This window comes from Eubalaena glacialis, chromosome 1, assembly GCF_028564815.1.
Source record: "Eubalaena glacialis isolate mEubGla1 chromosome 1, mEubGla1.1.hap2.+ XY, whole genome shotgun sequence".
NCBI classification, from domain to species: domain Eukaryota; kingdom Metazoa; phylum Chordata; class Mammalia; order Artiodactyla; family Balaenidae; genus Eubalaena; species Eubalaena glacialis.
Genome location: NC_083716.1, coordinates 10,744,893 through 10,765,902, shown reverse-complemented (window position 1 = coordinate 10,765,902; position 21,010 = coordinate 10,744,893). Strand labels below are relative to the sequence as shown.

Genomic DNA, 21,010 nt, shown 5'->3' with positions numbered 1-21,010 from the left:
GTCTGACTTTCAAGATGGAAGCTAGTTTCCTTTTTTAAAAATTTTTATTGGAGTATAGTTGATTTACAATGTTGTGTTAGTTTCTGCTGTACAGCAAAGTGAATCAGTTATACATACACACATATCCACTTTTTTTTTTAGATTCTTTTCCCATATAGCCCATTACAGAGTATTAAGTAGAGTTCCCTGTGCTATACAGCAGGTTCTCATTAGTTATCTATTTTATATATAGCAGTGTGTAAATGTCAATCCCAATCTCCCAATTTATCCCTCCCCCTGCCCTTATCCCTTGGTAATCATAAATTTGTTTACTATATTTGTGACTCTACTTCTGTTTTGTAAATAAGTTCATTTGTACCCTTTTTTTTAGATTCCACATATAAGCAATATCATATGATATTTGTCTTTCTGTACCTGACTTAACTTCACTCAGTATAACAATGTCTGGGTCCATTCATATTGCTATAAATGGCATTATTTTGTTCTTTTTTATGGATGCGTAATATTCCATTGTATGTATGTACCACATTTTTATCCATTCCTCCATTGAGGGACATTTAGTTTGCTTCCATGTCCTGCCTCTTGTAAATAGTGCTGCAATGAACATTGGGGTGCATGTATCTTTTTGAATTATGGTTTTCTCCGGGTATATGCCCAGGAGTGGGATTGCTGGGTCATATGGTAGTTCTATTTTTAGTTTTTTAAGGAACCTCCATACTGTTCTCCATAGTGGCTGTACCAATTTACATTCCCAACAACAGTGTAGGAGGGTCCCCTAGTTTCCTATTTTTATAATATAAGTGTAGAACGTAGTTTGGGTTCCAGTTGGTGTTTTATGAAAATTATGTGTAGTTTCATCCAGTGCAAGTATTTACTTGATTTGATTTCTTCTTGATACTAGGTTAAATGGGCCAGGGAAAATTATCACCATAACATTGGCTCGCCATATTCCTTGCGCTTAGCTTCTGCTGATGTCAATGGAAAGATCATCGTTTGGGATGTAGCAGCAGGAGTAGCTCAGTGTGAGATCCAGGAGCATGCCAAGCCTATTCAGGGTGAGGAAAGTCTGTACTCCGCCAAGCATCTGTATTAATACACTTACTCTTAGAGTGGTTGGTTTTTCCCATTCGTTTAATTTCATCACTTCTCAGTTAACTCTTGATTGTGTTTAGCCTGTTCTGCTGATCCGAATCTAGCTTTCTTTTCCTTATCAATACGCTTCTGGGCTTATTTCCTCAAATCTCAGTTGATTTGTGCTTTGGTAAAATGCATTAATTTCAATCTTGCCCTCAGTTGATTGAGCATGATGAGAAAAATGAAGCTGCTGTAAACAGTCTTGTAAATGTAAGCTATAATATAAGTAAGCTTGCCCGAACTGCTCTTTTGAATTAGCCCTCAGTGCTTACTTTCTCTTAATAGAGATAAAATTTTTTTCTCATTTTCATATAGATCATTCGTTTGCTTGCTTATGTTACTGACCTATAATCAATACAGTATTCCTGGGCTCTTCAGGCTTTGACTGAGTGGCTCTCTTGACTGAGTGAATCTTTTAAATGACTATTTAAAAAATACTTGTCAAGTACTTAACTGTACTATTGAACTAGATCCTTATCCTCTTTATTGTTATGAAAAAACATGAAATTCTGTAAAGTCCCATTAAGTAATTCCACAAAAACATTAGGAGAGTCTGACATTGATCATGGCTAGGACAGTCTTTGACATAAAGTTTTAAATAATGAATAGTGTAAATTGCTTTGTATTTTCTTTGAAGTAATATTTCAGATTACTTGGAAATTTTGACCTCTAGATTCTAATGTCCAGACAGCTCATTTTTATATAAAATTAGCTTTTCCTATCAGTCCTGACACATATATGCAACATTGAGGGGGGGGTAGTTAAGATTTTAAGGATTATGTAAACACACACACACATACACACACACACAACTAGATATCAAGGACACATTAGACAAATAATTTGAAGTGGGTGATTTCTGAATTTTGCCTTTATTTTTCTGGTCTGTACAGATGTTCAGTGGTTATGGAATCAAGATGCTTCCCGAGATTTATTGCTTGCTATCCATCCGCCAAATTATATTGTGCTCTGGAATGCAGATACTGGCACCAAACTCTGGAAGAAGAGCTATGCAGATAACATTCTTTCTTGTTCTTTTGATCCTTTTGATCCCTCACATTTAACTTGTGAGTACTAGTTTCTTGTGGAAAATGAGTTGAGGTGTTTGTAACATATATGGTTAATGCTATGTACATAAGATACACACGCACACCCTTCATACATTTATAATGTTAAAATGAGAAACACATTTAGTTCATATATTTTCAGCTCCTATTACAGATACTAAATCATAACCCATAGCATTTGCAAGTATTCTGATGGTTAGAAATTTAAATCAGCAAGCTAGACCTTCACTGTGTGGAATTTGTGAACAGAATTAGATTAGTCAGAGAAAGAGAGAGTTGCTGTGTTACTCTAATTCAGACTTAATTAAATTTTTTTCTAGAAACATCGAAAGAACCTGAGTCAAGGGTTTCATTTAGTCTGTGGCCAAATTCATTTCTTCCTTTTTAAAAAATTGTTTTAATTCATGCCGTGTATTTTGAGTGCCATAAACAGATGCATGTCAGGAACAGACCAAGCCCAAGGGATTTTTTTCTCGTGGAGGCTGTTTTTCCCAATGTGCTTTTGATATTTTACTGAGCTACTGATCTAAAAATTAGATTCTAGACAGATATTTTTGTGACTAAATTATGTAGAAAATATTTTTTATTCAGTTATCCAACAGATATTTCTTGAGCTATTGTTATATGCCAGGAGTGTTCTGGGAACCTGGAATATATCAGTGAACCAAGGCAAGAATTCCTTCCTTCATAAAGTTTGCATTCTAGTGAGGGAGAGTCAGATTGTAAACTATGAACATAATGAATTAATAAATTACAATATATTAAGAGGTTATAAGTGGTATAAAAAAGTAAAACAAGGTAAAGGGAGTGGGGGAATGGGAGTGGGCAAGTTGTTGTATTAGATAAAGTGGTCAAAGTAGGCTTCATTTTGATATTTGATCAACGACTTGAAAGAGGTAAGGGGATTAACTATGGTAAAGAATATTTTCCCTGGATTTGAATGACTCAGAATTCTAACATGTATCCACCAACATTTATCGAGGGGTGTGTGTATGTGTGAGTTGATGCAGGGAGAGTAGGACAGACAAGTAGAAATTAAAATGGGAAACACAGCTGTATAAATAATTGCAATACAATGTGTTTAGGCTTCGTATGTATAAATGTGTGTATATGAACATATGTGTACACTCACTCACTCATTCACTCACTAGTTTGCTGTGAAATGCAGTGCTGTGGGAGCACAGGGGAGGGCTGGCCTAGCTGGCAGAGTCAGGGAGTGAGGGCATCACAAAAGAAGGAGAATGACTGGGACCTTGAAGGGTGACTTCTGTAATCTGAAAGGAGACAAGGCTTCAGGCTAATTTACTGCATCTCTGTAATTTGGTTGATGAAAGCACTATTTATTTCAAAGCATCAGTTGACCTAACATCTTTAATTTGCTTATTGAATGTGCTGGGTTTGTCATGATTCTTGAATGCTGCTTTGTTCCCTGTGTTTAAAGCAGCCTTGCTGATTGCCAGGATAGATAAGACTTTTATAATCAGATATGTATTAGTATTAGCCAGCCCGTTTTGAGGGGGATTATTTTTTCAGTCATAAAAAGGCATAATTTGTATTGTTAAATGTGGTGCTGCCTCCTTGAATATTTCTGTTTCCTCTACACTTAGTAAACCGCTGTTGGCACTTTACTTTTACTCTAGATGTAAAGAGAAAAAGAACACTCTTTACACATCCCGAGGTTCAATTTGATACGCAAGAAGAAAAAGGAAATAAATATATTTAGACTGAGTAGCTCATGATAATGATGAAAAATTAGTATCATGAAGTCAAATATTTGAATTTACCAAGTGTGGTATGCAGAGCCTCTTACATATGGGATTTTTTTTTTTCTTCTGTGAATTTTATATTCTGAAAGTCTTTGGATTTTGAAGTTATGAGATATAATGAGGAAAGGTTTTTAATGAAAGTCCATGCACTGACTATATTTGGAAGAACAAACATTTGTTCTTTCTGCCAGTAACCTTCTGGTGTCTTTTTAATATAAAACATTAATTTGGAATGCTGAGCTTGGAGGCCTCTGATGAATTGTAATGGACCACCAGTTTCACTGTAACTTGGAGAACATTCCCGTTATGTTATGACTGCATAACACTGCCAGTTCTATATTATTAAAATTATCATTACTTTGCTCTCAAAATTGTATTGGAATAAAACGCTATGCTAAACTTGATTAAACTTTAATCAGAGTTTTGCTTCTCTCAATACAGTACTCACCAGTGAGGGCATTGTATTCATCTTAGACTTCTCTCCGTCCAAGCCACCCTCAGGCCCTGGGAAAAAAGTGTACATATCCAGCCCACACTCCAGCCCAGCTCACAGCAAGCTGGCTGCAGCCACAGGGGCCAAGAAGGCTCTTAATAAAGTGAAAATCTTAATCACTCAAGAGAAACCTAGGTAAGTTACAAGTGTAAAACTAACAGCAACATTCATTTATTTATTCAACATTTATCTAGATATTATCTATTCATGAAAACATCATTTTTGGAGATGTACTAAGATTAATTTTCTTCATGTTACCCTTTCTTGTTTGTAATTTTGAATTTATAAGAGGAAAAATGTTTTTTGTTTCTTCCCCTAAGAAGAGATTTAGCATTAACGTGGCTCCTTTGTTTCCAGTAATGTGGTAAACAACCCCCACTGATTTTTACACATGAAAAGTTTTGACTTCTGAAAATAGGAGATAAAGATTCTAAGATTATGGCCACTGAACACATTAAAAATTGGGGGACAAAAGCTTGATTTTCATTTTAAATACATTTTCCTGACTTAAATGCTGTGTAATCTCATTAGCCGATAAAATATAGGTGTTTTTCTCATGCATGTGAAGATGTTTCCCATACTGGTTAAGGGCCAAGATTCTAAGGAAAGCTGTAGCTCTGTGACTCAAAATATAATTTAATCTTGCTCAAATTTCACTCTCCCAATCTCTAAAGTAGTGTTTTAAAGGATTTCTTAGGGTTGTAAGGATTAATAGGTGCAATAGCTTAAGTACTGAACATAGTGTCTGATACTCAATAAGCATTCTTTTGGTAAAGGCTAGCTATTATTGTTTATTTCAGAAATTTCAACTGAATACAATTTTATTTTAAAGAACTAATTTTATGCATTAAAAATAGATTTCTGTCTTTTTCCTAGTGCTATGGTAGTTCTTATATTTTTATTGCTTTGGTAGTTTTTTTGGCATTCATTTTTTAAAAGCTTTTATTTTTAATATGCTAAGATTATTCTATCTAGACTTTGTGGGTAATTACCTAAAAAATGTAAAATACAAATTGCTCTACAAATACATTCTGAATTTGTATGTAAATATCATTTTTATATAGTAAACCATAGGCTGATTAAATTCACTAATTTATCCCCCACCCTGTGCTGAAATAATTTAAGATTGCTCCTTAAATATCTTGAGAACTTTTTATTTACTTTGCATTGATTCTGTATCATAATTATTTTTTGCCTGCATAGTTTTATAAGTTACGATTTATATACGTTATATTTTCTGTCATGTGAATCATATGTTCATCTTGAGTACTGGGGAAATGCATTATTTATCCCTTCAAATAGAACTACTCTGGGTGCTTTCACATACATTATTACATATAATCTTGCTACAATCCTGGGCAGTAGTACTGTGCCCACATTATAAATGAGGAAGCTGAGTCTCACATTGTTTTAAATATGTTACTTAAGCTCACCCAGCTAGGAAATGCAGAGCCAGGATTTTAATGCAATCCACATCCCTGTCTCTAGTTCTCTAATCTAACTTTATTTTAAGTTTCAAAACCTTTGAATAAAATTGTTATGTAAGAAAAGAGGTACATAATTGTATGCCCATTCCTACTGAAATATATTAAATATAAATTTATTATAAAATAAAGTTGTGATTAAATATATACCACAATCACAACTTACTAAAATGAGTTTTGAGACTCTTTAACAGTCTTTATAATCCTCATATCATTTCATCTCTTTTATTTACACAGAAGAAAATGCTGTGGTAAGTGAATAAAGTACCAAGCTTTGTTTCAAGAAAGCTTTAAGATAGCTGAAAAGTGAATGAAGGCCTTGCCCAAGCCGTCAGATAGTGCAGTGACTCCTGATCCAGTTGCCTAGCCCTAACTGCCCTACGTGCTTTATATTTTAGTCCTGAGGCTTCATTTCAGCAGTCTGTCTAGTACTTCTAACTACAAAATAAAAATAAAACTACTATCTTGTGAATGCCATATAGTATTGTCACTGACCGTCTCATACCACAGACTTAGACTACTTTACATTTTCAAATATTCAGAAACATGTCTCTATCTGACCTATGCAGTATCATTGTCGTAATTTGCATTTTGGCACAAAGGAGAGATCTAATTTTTAGATACTAGCCCATGTTGGTCATTTCAGGAAACAGTTGTACATTCTCATTGACAGTTATTATGTGGAAAGTACAAAATTCAATCCTGTTTTAGCTTTTTCTGATACGAATAAAGTCTGACTCTTTTTTTTTTTATTGAATTGTGGTTAATTTACAATGCTATGTTAGTTTCTGGTGTACAGCAAAGTGATTCAGTTATACGTATTATATTACGTGTTCTTTTTCAGATTCTTTTCCATTATAGTTTATTACAGGATATTGAATCTAGTTCCCTGTGCTACACAGTAGGACCTTGTTGTTTTATCTGTTTTATATATAGTAGTTTGTGTCTGCTGATCCCAAACGCTTAATTTATCCCTCCTCTACCTCCTTCCCCCTTTGGTAACCATAAATTTGTTTTCTGCTTCTCTGAGTCTGTTTCTGTTTCATGAATAAGTTCATTTGTGAGTCTGACTCATTTCTTGGTGCCTGAAGTAAATGTTTACTTTTTTCAGTGCAGAATTCATAACTCTCAATGATTGCCTTCAGTTGGCATACCTGCCTTCCAAAAGGAATCACATGTTGCTACTCTATCCTCGAGAGATTTTAATCCTTGACCTTGAGGTGAATCAGACAGTGGGTGTGATTGCAATAGAACGAACAGGAGTTCCATTTCTGCAGGTATCTACAACTTATAAATTATATTACCGAAAGTTGATTATGAATTATATAGAGAAAAACCGTAATCTTGCAAAAGTCCTTAGTCTCACTTTCTCTTTTTCTATTTATTTAAATATTAACAATGTTATTGTACATTCCTTACTTTTCTGCACTTTAGATTGGTTTGATTTAACCCTAGAAATTCTTCTGACTGATCTGGAGATATGTGCTGAACTATTTAAGTTACATGGATAAAGACAGATTTTTTTAGGATTATTGATGGATTTTTTAAAATGTTCATTTAGTTTTAAAACTAAGGGATTATATGTGTATTTTTGTGTTTTGCGGTTTTTTTCTCCCATATTCTCTAAATATGAGTTTATGAATCTCACTGTATGTACTTTTAAAATCTATTGTTTTTAAAAACAAATACATCATCTATTTAAAGGTAATACCCTGCTTTCAACGTGATGGTTTATTTTGCCTACATGAAAATGGTTGTATAACCTTACGTGTTCGAAGATCTTACAATAGTATTTTCACCACTTCAAGTGAGGAACCAGGTGAGTTTATATCTCACAATAATGTTAATTATATTTTTCTTCAGAATTATTTTATAAAGCTTCATGTGGCAAATACTTACCAAAGCATGGAGTTAATAATAATCCTTGCCTTAAGAAAGTAGAATATGGTTATAACATGAGGCGTAAAAAAGCCCAAGCCCAAGATAATCTCTGAGTGTTATAACAGTGCACCTCTTGTATGCTGCAAAGATAGTAATATTTTGTAATCCCTTCTTGATTATATCCATGAGCTAAGTGGATGTTATCTTTTGTGATTATTTCTTTAGCACAAGTCCAACCTTGTATATACCTTTATTATTACACCCCTTTGACTTCTCTGCTTTAGGATTTCCATGGTAAAGTTAACAGGTTAATAAGTCTCCAGGGCATTCAGTTGTCAGTTTCAATCTTATCCTGGAGAACAAAACTAATGTTTTTATGGAATGATGTACTATGTAAAGGTGAAAGTGACTTTCACATCTTTTATAAAGTATAATTATTTTCAGGCTTATTGTAGACCACAGTAAACTCTGTTGGGCTACAAGTGCACTGTTCATTATTTAATCATATATTACTGTTGATCCTTTTTCAAAGATTTTTCTTTATTTTAAAAATATTAAATAGACTATTTTGATAATAATTATTTTGGAAATTAAACTTGGTGTAGACAGTCATTAAGTAAATTATCTTTATATCCTGAAGAAATTAGTAATTGTAAACAGGGAAGCCATTTTTGACAAACTTTGCATTAGTGAAGGGATGATATCCTTTTTGGTTGAGGTATTATTTAAATTAAAACAAGTAGCAGTGACATTGATATGGTTGCTCTGTAATATATAAAAGAAAACTATACTCTGTTAAGATCCAGATCCTGTCCAGGAGCTTACCTATGATTTACGAAGCCAGTGTGATGCAATCAGGGTGACAAAAACTGTCCGTCCCTTCAGTATGGTGTGTTGTCCTGTCAATGAGAATGCAGCTGCCCTCATAGTGAGTGATGGCAGGGTTATGATATGGGAACTGAAGTCTGCCGTTTGTAATCGAAATTCACGGAACAGGTAAATGAACCAATAGGATCTCTTTTTTGTTTTGCTTTGTTTCCCCCTTTCTTTAGATTACCAGAATCATATAAAAATAGCAGGACCTTTTTTCTGAAAAAAATATTTTTAAATTGATAATTAAGACTTTAGATTATTAGGGGATTATGTAAACCTGCTAGAGATATTTCACCTATGGGTTAGATTAATGAATACTGTAAAAATTGATAGAATACTATGATCTAAAATTAGTATTTTGAGTTACTAACATGTGATGCAGGTTTTAAATATGTAAGAACCAGGTTTTAAATATGTTTTAAATATGTAAGAACCATCTAATTATTATGTCTTTGCAGTAGTTCTGGCGTGTCACCTTTATATTCACCCGTGTCTTTCTGTGGAATTCCTGTAGGAGTGCTACAGAATAAACTCCCAGACCTCTCCTTAGATAACATGATTGGTAAACTGCTTTTTTTTTTTTCCTCTCACTTTCATGTTAGGTATACTTTTTGAAGGGCAAAATTAATAGTCAGTGGTTGCAGTTATTATAAAGTCAAAGTTAATACTTCAGGAAACTAAAATGTAGACTTATTCTTTCCTAAATAAATCAGAGGGGTATAAAATATTTAAGCATAACAGTACCTGAAGTAGTATAGACTGTTATTGTAGTGCTGGAATTAGAAAATGTTCATTCGTGAGGGACTCTGATCTAAATGAAAGAGACGGCATGAGGCATCTGGATGCTGCATGTATAGCCCTTGCTGGGCAATACCATACCCCCTCCTCCATGCTCGCTGCTCCCTCAGCTCAGAATTGAAGACACTCTTCCTCTCTCTCTCCCTTTCTGCTACTCCTTATTCAAAATTCAGCTCAGGTGTTGCTTTCTTTAATCTCCCAAGCCTGATGTATGTGGTCCCTAATAGTCATCAGCTGATTGTAGTTGTGATTTTACTTGTCTGTTTCCCTACAGTAAATTATAAGCTCCACAAGGGTGGGACAGTGCTTGATTCAGCTTTGCATCCCCAGCGCTCAGCCCAGGGCCTTGCACATTCTAGATGTGTGATAAATATTTATTGAAGGAATAAAGTAACTGAGCAGTATTAGAAAAAATCGTCTTAACTTTTTGACTTAAATTTTCTTATTTTCACATTGGGAATTCTTACTTTCAACAAATATTTATTTGCAGATAATATATTGCTTCAAAGTTATTTAATTATTATAGGACCACTATATATTCAAGGAAGAATGAGGATTGGTGGTTTCAAATACATACAACTAGAAATTGTAAATATGCCAAGCAGTGCTGACGTCTAATTCTTTTAAAATTGTGGCTAGTGGTTTATAAAGGATTTTCTTTATCATTATTTGTTCTCCCACAGTGTAATTGAAAATGGATATTATTTACTAGGTTCTTTTGTTTAAATGCTGTAAAGATCCATGATATACTAGAAAGAGCATTAACTTACTAATCTTCTTAATCAGAGATGACATTTATTGAGTGCTTAATACTATGTTAAATACTGTGCCAAATTCTCTTAAGTATTAGCTCAACAACCCTACAAAGTAGGTACTATTATTATTATTATCTCCATTTTATGTATGTGGGAACTGAGACCCAGGGGGATTAAAAAACTTGCCCCAGACTACACGGCCAATAGGTGGAAGTGTGAACCTAGTCATCCCAGTCTGGAGTCTGCTCCTTGGCCACGGCATCTAGTCCCGGCTGCTTCACCGTGATCTAAGCAAGACCTGACCTCTCCAGACCCTGGGATTCTCACAATTCCTGCCAGCTGTGGAATCCTTGTGCACAGTGACACTAACTTTTATACTTAAAATTCTTTTCACCTTCTAGACCTAAATCCATATGAGGAAGTTTAGACACATAATTGTTTTGCAAAATTTATTTTATTAGTTACACAATTTTCCAAGTTAATTGACCTTGTCTGCACTTAATATAAAATATTAAAGTGAAAAGAATTATAAACACACATGCACAGAACTAATCAGTAATACAAAGCCTGTAGGAGTTTGAAATTTTATGCTGTTTAGTTATCTAAGTGATATATGAATTACATTTTTTAGGAGACAAAATGATACAGATTGTATAGCAGTTATATAAATTACATTTTTTAGGAGACAAAATGATACAGATTGTATAGTGGTTCTTGACAGTGTTGTTGATTTAAAAGTATTAAATAAATCTTTGTTACTTGAAAACATTTTAATTAAAACTTTTAATTTGAAATTCACTATGTACTTAGTGGTAATTGAAAGCAATTCAGTTAAATACAGAGGCCTGATTTATATTCATTGGGTAAAGGCTGCTGCTTAGTAAGGCCTAATCTGCCCTACTTTGTGAATCACCTCACATGAAAGATGCTTGAAGAGAAATATGGCAGTTTCCTGAAGTGAACTCCAAGCTGCCAAGAGTTGGTAAACATGGTACCTACCTGTTGAACTTGCCATTCCTTTAGACCCCATCTTTGTTACTAAAGATTGATACCAATTGTATGGCTTATCCTAAGGGATCATTTGTTTGGATTCAATTGATGGCCTTTTATTCTGTATATCTTACCGATTTTAGAATAACGTTATTACTAAAACAACTTTACAGCTTTAAAAGGTTTAGTTAGAATCCCGTCACCCACTCCTAGTAATTATTTCATTCTTCCCTTTCACAGTGTGTGTGTGTGTGTGTGTGTGTGTGTGTGTGTGTACATATATATACACTCACGTATTCCTGATATGTACTTTTGACAACTTTATCCCAGTATTTAGTAGTGCTTTAAAGGAAGAAAATTTTTATACCCTTATTAGTGAATAGTTTTGATTTTGTTGCACACTTTGTATTCACATTTTGTGAATGGTTTTTATTTGAATCATCTTTTTAGTTTGAAATTTGATAACTTAAGTACGAACGCTGTATCTAAAAATAATGCCATTTAAGACTTAACTGTCACTAGTGACGGTTTATATATTATATATTAGTAATTATAAGTATGTATTTAAATTTTATTTTACTTATTTATATAAAAATATGTAATTATAAAGCTTAAATGTTGTAATTACATTGACACATTAAGATTTCTTATTAGAAATCTAAATGAGTTCTTTGAACCTGCTATTTGTTTTTTTTTTTTGGATGAGTTTTTATAGAACAGAAATAAAATTCTTTTTATTTCAACAGAAACATACGATTTAAATGAGCAAAAAACAGCTCTGTAAGGATACACATCAAATGCATATTAGAGTGCCTTTGGGGAGGAGACCAGGATTAGGAGAGGTACTTGAAGAGAACTTGAATTTCATCTGTATTGTTTACTTTTTTTATACGATGAGAAGCAGTAACATCAATTTTTCATTTAAAGATACTTTTAATCAAGAGAAAGGGGAAAAAATAGGTACTGACTAAAGCAATGAGAAGAAATAGTAATGGGGTGGAGAGAGAGGGAAGAGAACATTGCCTTTCTTAAAGGTCGTATTTGGCCAGCAATCTGAATGAGAAGGAGTGAGCAATATGAATATTTGAAGAACGAACAAGCAAAAGTGAGACTCTTAAGTAGGAAAAAGCATAACAACATCAGGGAACTGCAAGAAAACTAGTGTGGAACATAGTGGAAAAGGGGGGCAGAGTCTGCTAGTAGGGAGGACCCCACATTAGGAACAATTTTAAACCTGCTATTTGTGATTACCAATTTTATGTGCACTTTAAAGAGCATCAGATTGAAAAGTAATCCTTTAGAAAGGCAGTAAGATAGGAATGTAACATCTCATGCTACAGAAACTGTTCTCTAACCCTAGTCCTCTTGATTTGCCTTCGGTGCCCTAATACCAGGAACTTTGGCTAAAATGGTGTTTCTTAGAAGACAAAGGTCCCTGAATTCTGGATAGCAATACTCTGGAGTAATCTATCCTTTGAGGTATTAGATGATGCAGTTTAAGTCCCATAGCCAAGTAAGACTCATTGTATAGCTACAGGCACTAGAGTACTACATTACACCTTCTAGACCTGTAGAGTATACTTCCACTGTAAAGTTCCTTTAGATTTTTAAGAACAGCGTATGTTATAAATAACATATTTGTATTTTTTATTACAAATCAGGGCAAAGTGCAATTGCTGGGGAAGAACATCCCAAAGGCTCCATTCTGCAGGAAGTGCAACTCAAATTCCTGCTAACAGGTCTGCTTTCAGGACTGCCCTCACCACAGTTTGCTATCCGTATGTGCCCACCATTGACCACGAAAAATATCAAGATGTATCAGCCATTGCTTGCTGTTGGTGAGTATTGGACCACTTCTTTTTTTAATTCTTAATGTCTATTTTACATTTTTAAGATATTTAAGTTTCCTGGGTACTAGAAAATCCTTTATTCTCCTTTAAAATGCTTTAAGAGGAGGAAGAGGCTAAATGAAATTGTATAAATACTCATCTTGAAATACTTTTTTTTTCTGTTCTATTAATCTTTTTTAATCACAATGATAACTCATTCACCTGACACCAGATGACAGAGACCCTGACACCATGGGTACATCTCTAAAATGTCAGGAGGAAAGTCCCTGTGTAATGCTGAAACCAGACTACTTGTCTTTTCTTGGACCATCTCAAGCTCTTCCTGTGCATGTCATTTTGTTGTGAGTTTTTGTTAACTAATAATATGGTTACACTTAATAGTTTAATAATAGCAAGGTTCTTCATGTGCTAAGAATTGTATGTTAAACCTGGTTTTATTGTGTTTAAAGTGGCTATTGTCTTTATAAACTAAAGATTTGCCTTTTGGGTTGAAATTGCATATTTTTATGTTGTAGATAAAAAAAATTGGTCTGGGTTTCAACTTGCTGTCACAGTAATTTCATGGTAATGGGATTAACCTGATTTCTTTTACAGAGAGGACCAAATTTCTATTTGCTACTAGTATATAAGGTTAAAATTCATTTCTCTAAAATTTTGAACAATAATATATTTGTTTGAAATTGTCAACATTTTTCTTAAGATGCTATTGGTTTGACTTCTGGCTTTTTCCCAGAAGGTTGGTAAACATGTGATTTGTGATTCTTTTTTTTCCTAAAATGAAAACCTGACCTTATGGCCAGTGTGTCTCAACTTAATGGCTGACTTGTGAGCCCTAATGGCTCGTTTGAGTATTACTGTTTGGCACTACTCTTATTTTCCCATTTTTTCCATTATTATCTTTTGAAAGTGATTTGAATTTTAAGGTTCAGTGGTCTGTGTTTACAGGTGTCCAGATTTATATAAATGCAGATAGATGTTTAATTTTTGTTTTAGAAACTATTGATTCATATTAAACTTCTCATTGAGGTTTCAATTGGGATTTGTCAGTGTACATAGTGTGTACTTCTCTGTACAATGTCAGTATACCTTCTTTTTCAATTAGGATTTTATTAATTTCTTGGAGAAAATTACTTCTTGGGATAGCTAGATAACAAGAGCTGAGTCAGGCTCTGAGATTTCCATTGTAGAATAAGCTGTATTGTGCTGGTGTATAGTGAATAGCAAGTCATTTATTGAATTTAGTATAATAACAAAGTAAAAGCAAAAAATGTAAGTGCCTCAAGTCTTGCAGAGTCATTAGGAAAGAGAAGCAGAGTTCAACCAGAATTACTTCTTCTTCTTGGGCCCCTTAAATATTAAATCATAGTTTCAACATCATCAAAATGTGCAGACTGTAGAAATCATATGATTATTATGAACATCTGATAATTGAAAAGTTTTGGTAATTCTTTAGATATTTTCTCAGTACTAGAAGATACTGTAGAATAGGTGATAAATGTAACCAAGTGTAATACTGTATTTCTCTAGAATAGTTTTGCAAGAAATTTCTGAAGCTTTAATTCAGCAAGTTAGCTAAAATTGGAAATTGCCTAGCATTTTTACATTTATTATTATTATATTATTATTATTTCTACATTCTATTGCTTTGTATGAATCCATTAATTCTTTTAAGTCATGTGCAGTGAGAAGGTGATTGTGCAACTGCTTACATTGTTCACTTTTATTGCTTGACTTATAAAAACATGTTGAGGGCTGAAACATTACTTTCTCAAGAAAGTATTACTTTCTCAAGTGGCCATGTCCCTTCTAATTAAAATTTAGACATATTACCTGAGACCACGAAAAGCTTTAGGCATAATAATAACTACAAATCATAATTACAGTGATAACAGAAATAGTAATAATCATGTACTTACTTTGTGCCGAGTGTTATACTAAGTGTTTTACGTATGTTTCTCATTTAATCTCCAACAAATAGATTTTCCATTATTCCCATGTTAAAGGGATACTAACACAAATTTAGTGAGTATGTGGGCAAGTAATTTGCAAGAGTATAGGGCAGAGCCAGGGCTTAAACTCAGGCTTCTTTAACTGTAAAATCCACAGTGAGCCACTGTACTTTGCTTTACTTTATGATGTATTTAATGTTAAAGACAGAACAAAACCAAAATCTTTGTAAAGAAAACTAGAAAAATCTGGTTAATTAGTTCTGCTACGTTGCCTTTTTTTTAAATTGGGGTTTTTTTTTTTAAACTTTTGGGTTTTATTTATTTATTTATTTATTTATTTATGGCTGTGTTGGGTCTTCGTTTCTGTGCGAGGGCTTTCTCTAGTTGTGGCAAGTGGGGGCCACTCTTCATCGCAGTGCGCGGGCCTCTCACTATCGCGGCCTCTCTTGTTGCGGAGCACAGGCTCCAGAAGCGCAGGCTCAGTAATTGTGGCTCATGGGCCCGGTTGCTCCGCGGCATGTGGGATCTTCCCAGACCAGGGCTCGAACCCGTGTCCCCCGCATTGGCAGGCAGATTCTCAACCACTGCGCCACCAGGGAAGCCCTAGGTTGCCTTTTTGAGGATCAGTTATAATAAACATTCAAAAAGCTTAAGAAGGTGCATCTTCAGATTTTGTGTGTATTGAATTAGGTTGTGAAGTCTTTGAAAATCTGTCCCTGGATTTAGGTAGGATTACAGAGCACATGAGATTTAGCCCATTTTTGATGAGAGGGAAGACAGAGAAATTTACTCTTTCTTCACACCTAGCTTGGGTTCCTTTTATAAAATATAGATATTGTAAAATAATTGAAATCTTGAGAAAAGACTTTTGTTAGATTTGGAACTTCCACTAGATTAATTCTCCTCTATTATGTCATTTTAATAGGTACAAGTAACGGTTCTGTCCTGGTGTACCATCTCACCAGTGGGCTGCTGCACAAGGAGTTAAGCATCCACTCGTGTGAAGTCAAGTGAGTCTGTCATTGGGATATTGAGATCATAAACATATGTAATACCAGAAAAAAGTTCTTGTGGACTTTTCTACACTGAATACTCTGCAGTGGTGATTATTGGCTGAAAACTTTGAGTAATGCATATTCATGTCCAACTAATGGCTATGTTCATCAAGGATGAGTACTAGTTGTTTACTTTGTAGAGAACATTATGCAGTGGAGAATTTTTTTCTCACTTTATTTCTGCATCTTATTTATTTCTCCTAAGGTCTAGGCTATTTTCTCACTGGATATCACTCTGTTCCCTTGTTCCGGTTTATATAGTTTGTTTCCCTTTTCTGTAAAGATCCCTCAGTAGGACTGCTCATGAAAAATTTAAATAAGGACATTTTAATTGTTAATTAATCTCATTTATTCTTTCATTTTGAGATGTGATCTGTTTTATGAGTTCTCTGTATGCAGAGGTATCTGAGGGAAGGCTAACAGGACAGAAGGATGACTCTTGCTTTCTGTTTTAAAGTACATACATGCCATTCCAATAAAAATTTTTTAAAAATAAATAAAGTACATACATACCTGCTCCATAGCATTATCTTGCTGATCACATGACTATATTCCTTTCTTTGCCCTGGCAATGACGGATTGTAAAGTTACACATATATAATATAAATTTATTAATCTTCCAGTATTTTTTGATGATGTTGGAACAGATGTATCCGAAAGGCCATTTCTCACTTCTGTACGTTGTATTATAGTTATAGTTCTCATGTGTGCGTTAAAATTCTTAGTGAACCCTTAGTGTGCACATTATTTGGAATAAATGCATTTTCTAAATGGGGAAGGGTCAACCCTTGAAGTATCTCAACTTCTGATTGTGATGGAAGTTTCTGAAGAGTTTATGTTGCCTTATTCTTTCAAGTGCATGATTTTTTGGTACAGCCTGAGTGACTGTTTATCGCCATCTTATGCTATGCCCCTACAGTATCTCCCTAAATACATCTACATGGAGGAGTAATGTCTTCAAAAGTGTTAGGCTTTTGGGGTGCAGAGACACAGGTCTCTGCTTGGATCCTTCCAGGTTGTTGTTCATCTTTTCTCTCTCCTTCCAGTAGTCCCTGCTGCCACTGATACCTTCTCTCTCCCTTTCTTTCCTGTTTGCGTTTCTTCTCTTGACACTTCCTTTCACCCCTGGCTTTTGTGTGCAGTGTTCCCTTTTATGGCAAACACCAATCAATCAAAACTCACCATTTAATCAGTATTTGTTCTAAGGATTATGTTAAGTGTTAATACTTTACAGGCATTGTTTCATTGAATCCTCCCTACAACTCTATGCAGTAGGCACTATTATTATTCCCAATTTACAGGAGAAGAAACTGAGTATTGTGGAGTCATGAAAAGGTACATGGAATTCAGTCCAGGCGTTTCAGGCTTTAGAACTGAGCTCTTAGGATACATGTGCTAAATCTCCAACTAAAAAATTCACATAGATTAGTTGGAAACATTTTGGCAATAAGATAAAAATGTTGACTAAACCAGATTAATGCCAGGAATTTGGTACATGCTTCTGGAAAATCAAGCACATTGTCATTTTTTTCAGAACACTGAAATCTTATTTATTTATTTATTTGTTTGTTTATTTATTTATATTGAGGTACAATTGAGATATAACATATTAGTTTCAGATGTACAATGTAATAATTCAATACTTGTATATATTGTGAAATGATCACCACAGTACGTAATCTTTAATAAAGACACAATAGCTAGTTAATCAGTGAGCTATTTGCTGTAAGTAAGATTGTTATCCTGGATTGTTCAGGTCGTAGATGTCACTAAGTACATGACTTACACATGTTATGATAATATTTGTTATTGACACCAAAATTATTTATAATGTGTTACTTGGGGTACCAAATAGCTCTAAGGGGTATGCTACTCAGTCAGGCTAGTGTTGTGAACAGTCACGCAAATATGCTCCATTTTTTTAAATATAAATTTTCCCTCTTAATTGCCATTTTGAAGATAATTCACATTTTACATCCAGAGATGGTGCCCAAGAGGATGCTAAAATACTGCTGTCTTTGTGTTTCAATTAATGCAATTATAGTATTACAATTAAAAGCCATTATGAAAATTTCACAGATGTGTTATAAAAATTGCTGAACTTATTAGCAATAAACCCAATACGTTCTAGATACTCATATGCAAATTAAAGGCCAACTTTAGAAAGTTGTTTTTCTACTTAGTACTAAAAGTGTTTTTAAAAACCACTTCATCTTAAGTACTTCAGTCTTTAGCATACATATGGCCTGGTACTGCCTAACTACAGATAGTTGCATCTATGCATTTTTTGAAAGCTATGATGTTTTAACCAGTTATGCTTTACAAATATGAAGCATGTATTGAGCCTCTTCTGTATGCCTGTAAACAGACAAAACCTGGGAGGCTTATAATCCAGTGGAAGATACCTAGAAGTAAATAATGTAGAGTGGTACATATAGGTTTTCTTAGATTATTAGAGTTCTTATATTATTAGTTGGTGTCTTTGTCCAATAGGCTAAAATTACAATAATATAGCCCAATACTATTTTCAGTGTTAAAAATGGTTAAAACAGTAGTTTATATGGGTATCAAAACACTGATTGACTCAGTATTGCTTTGAGTACATTGAGTGATTTGTGGAAAGTAAAATGATCTCTATTTTGTCTGTCTGTAAATTTGCAGAAGTCAGTTTCATATAACGGTAGAACTTCAAGACCTTTCAGAAAGTGTTTGCTCCCCACAGCCACCCAGTGTTGAGAAGTAGCTAACGTAGCATCCCCAATGCGGGTGAACAGGCCCAACTTGGGAATCTGTAGGAGTCAGAACACTGAATACCTGTTGGTAGATTCTAAGGTTACAATTGTTCAGTAGTAAGGAATGCTACAAAACAAATTTAGACTGAGTCAGAAAATGAGCTGCTGTTCTTAAGAGTTTTTGTAGAGCTCAGTGTGTGGTTAAACCTAGACAATGGTTTTCTAACCCTGGGAGCAGTGTTGTGCTCAGCTGTGTTTGACAAGAGTTTTCATTCTTTTCTTTTGAGAAATAATCCCCTCCTTATCTAATACACTTTGAAGTCCAACGTGATTTTTATTTTCTTTAGTTGATCAGTAGCAGTCAGATATACAGGCTGCTGCTGGAATCTGCTCGAAGGCAACACACTCGTGGTGCTCGATTATAAATAAGCAGCCACCCATGTTCTGTTATATCCTGAACACTGGGACATCCTGTAAACAGTGGGGAAAGCACTTCTCTGAATATGTACGGCACTTAGAAACATAAGGAGGCATGGTAGGCTTTTTTGGGACATCGTTCTTTTAATCTAACAGAATTTGCTGAGTGCCTGTCATGTGCTTAGAGAGACAGGGCATGGTACCTCCCTTCTAAGAGAGTACAGTCTACTGCAGTGCTTCTCCATCAGTCACACTGTTGTTTCCACTGAAAGCTGTTGAGGCTTCCCGGCAAAACCGTATTTGCCCTTTGAGTCTCAGCTTTAATGTTTCCCCAGGAAGCCCAGCCTGGCCCCTGAGACCAGATTCCATGTGACTCTTACAAGCTCCTGTTGAACTCAGCACTGTTCTCTTTTGAGATAGATAATACCAGATGCACTTGTATAATGTCTCTTTTCTGCTAGATTGTAGGCTCCTGAAGGACAACAGTTACCTCCATCTCATTCACATCTGTATTCCCTAGCCTAGCAAAGTCGCTGGCATGTACTGGGTACTTAATAGCACAGGCACCGGCATATATGGGGTACCTAACAGATGTATTTTTAAAAATAATAAATGAAAAGTGGGAGGACTGAAATTTTTACTGTCCAGAGGTAGTGGCATTACTATACTGGAGTATAAGTAGTTCAGATTGCCAGCAGCAAGACTTGGAAAGTATATCTTAAGGTTTCTGTGGGTAAACAGATCTGATTGAAGCTACCAGAGTTATTTAGAGAACAGAAGTTCAAAATGATTCTTGTCTCCTTTTGTTCACTCTCAGTAGAAAAATTAATGAGTACTATGTGTTAGGGGAAAGAAAGAGAAACAAGACAAAGGGACTTTTCCAGTGAATAATTAACCAACTTATATAGTAGTCGCTATAGGTGCAGTTTGAGTATAGTAAATGAGGAGGCCTAATGAAGAAAATAGGGCTTGAGTTAGATCTTGAAATAAGAGTAATCATTGATGGTGATTATGAATACATACAGCGCTTACTCTGTGCCAGGCCTTCTTTATGCACTCAGTGTTATTACTCCTGCACAGCAGATGAGGAAACTGAGAGGTAGAGGAGCACAGAGCTGGTAAGTGCTGGAGCCGGGACTTGATACTAGATAGTATTTGAAGAGGGAAGGAGAGGGGTCATTCCAGGCATGGAAATTCTCAAGAGTTCTCTGTTTTTAGCAGCCTAATCTGAGTGTTTCAACACAACTTTACATTTGAAGAGTTATAAATTGATAACTACAGTAATTCCCTGCTGTTGCAAATATTATTTTCAGTTCTCTTGGGATAATCTTTGCTCCTCTGAGAAAAGACAAGTAGGTGGGTACACAGGGGTCAGTGAGAAAAAGCTACTCTCGTTAAAATAGCAAGGTTTTTAACATCTGAACCTTTTTAACACAAGGTTCAGATGATTGAGAGGTAAGTTTGATGCCGAATGGCTTTGAAAGTCACAGAGAAGAGTTTGGATTTGATGCAGGAGCCATTGTATTGATACCTTTTCTTGGGCAGGTGAGAGACATGTTCAGAGCAGTATTAATGCTAAATCTAGCAATAGCATTCAAATTGGAGTAGAAGTGGAAAAACTAGATCAGAGGTCAGCAAACATTTTCCATAAAGGACAGATGGCAAATACTTTAAGCTTTGTAGGCCATAAAATTTCTGTCACAATTACTCAGCCCTGCCATTGTATTGTGAAAGCAGCCATAGACATTATGTCATTGTTAAAAATG

General features: G+C 34.8%; 1 protein-coding gene across 2 annotated transcripts in view; it reads left to right on the top strand.

The window, feature by feature from the left end:
- Window positions 1–21,010, top strand: part of WDR11 (WD repeat domain 11) — a 54,992-nt gene that overhangs the window by 6,372 nt on the left and 27,610 nt on the right. The window contains exons 3-11 of one of the 2 annotated variants that reach the window (XM_061189189.1): window positions 902–1,055; window positions 2,028–2,201; window positions 4,409–4,595; window positions 7,056–7,221; window positions 7,649–7,763; window positions 8,626–8,821; window positions 9,160–9,260; window positions 12,903–13,079; window positions 15,966–16,050. In XM_061189189.1, coding sequence (XP_061045172.1) covers window positions 902–1,055; window positions 2,028–2,201; window positions 4,409–4,595; window positions 7,056–7,221; window positions 7,649–7,763; window positions 8,626–8,821; window positions 9,160–9,260; window positions 12,903–13,079; window positions 15,966–16,050 — 1,355 coding nt within the window. Of the gene's footprint in view, window positions 1–901; window positions 1,056–2,027; window positions 2,202–4,408; window positions 4,596–7,055; window positions 7,222–7,648; window positions 7,764–8,625; window positions 8,822–9,156; window positions 9,261–12,902; window positions 13,080–15,965; window positions 16,051–21,010 lie in introns of both variants that reach the window. The other variant, XM_061189100.1, reaches the window with a different exon arrangement.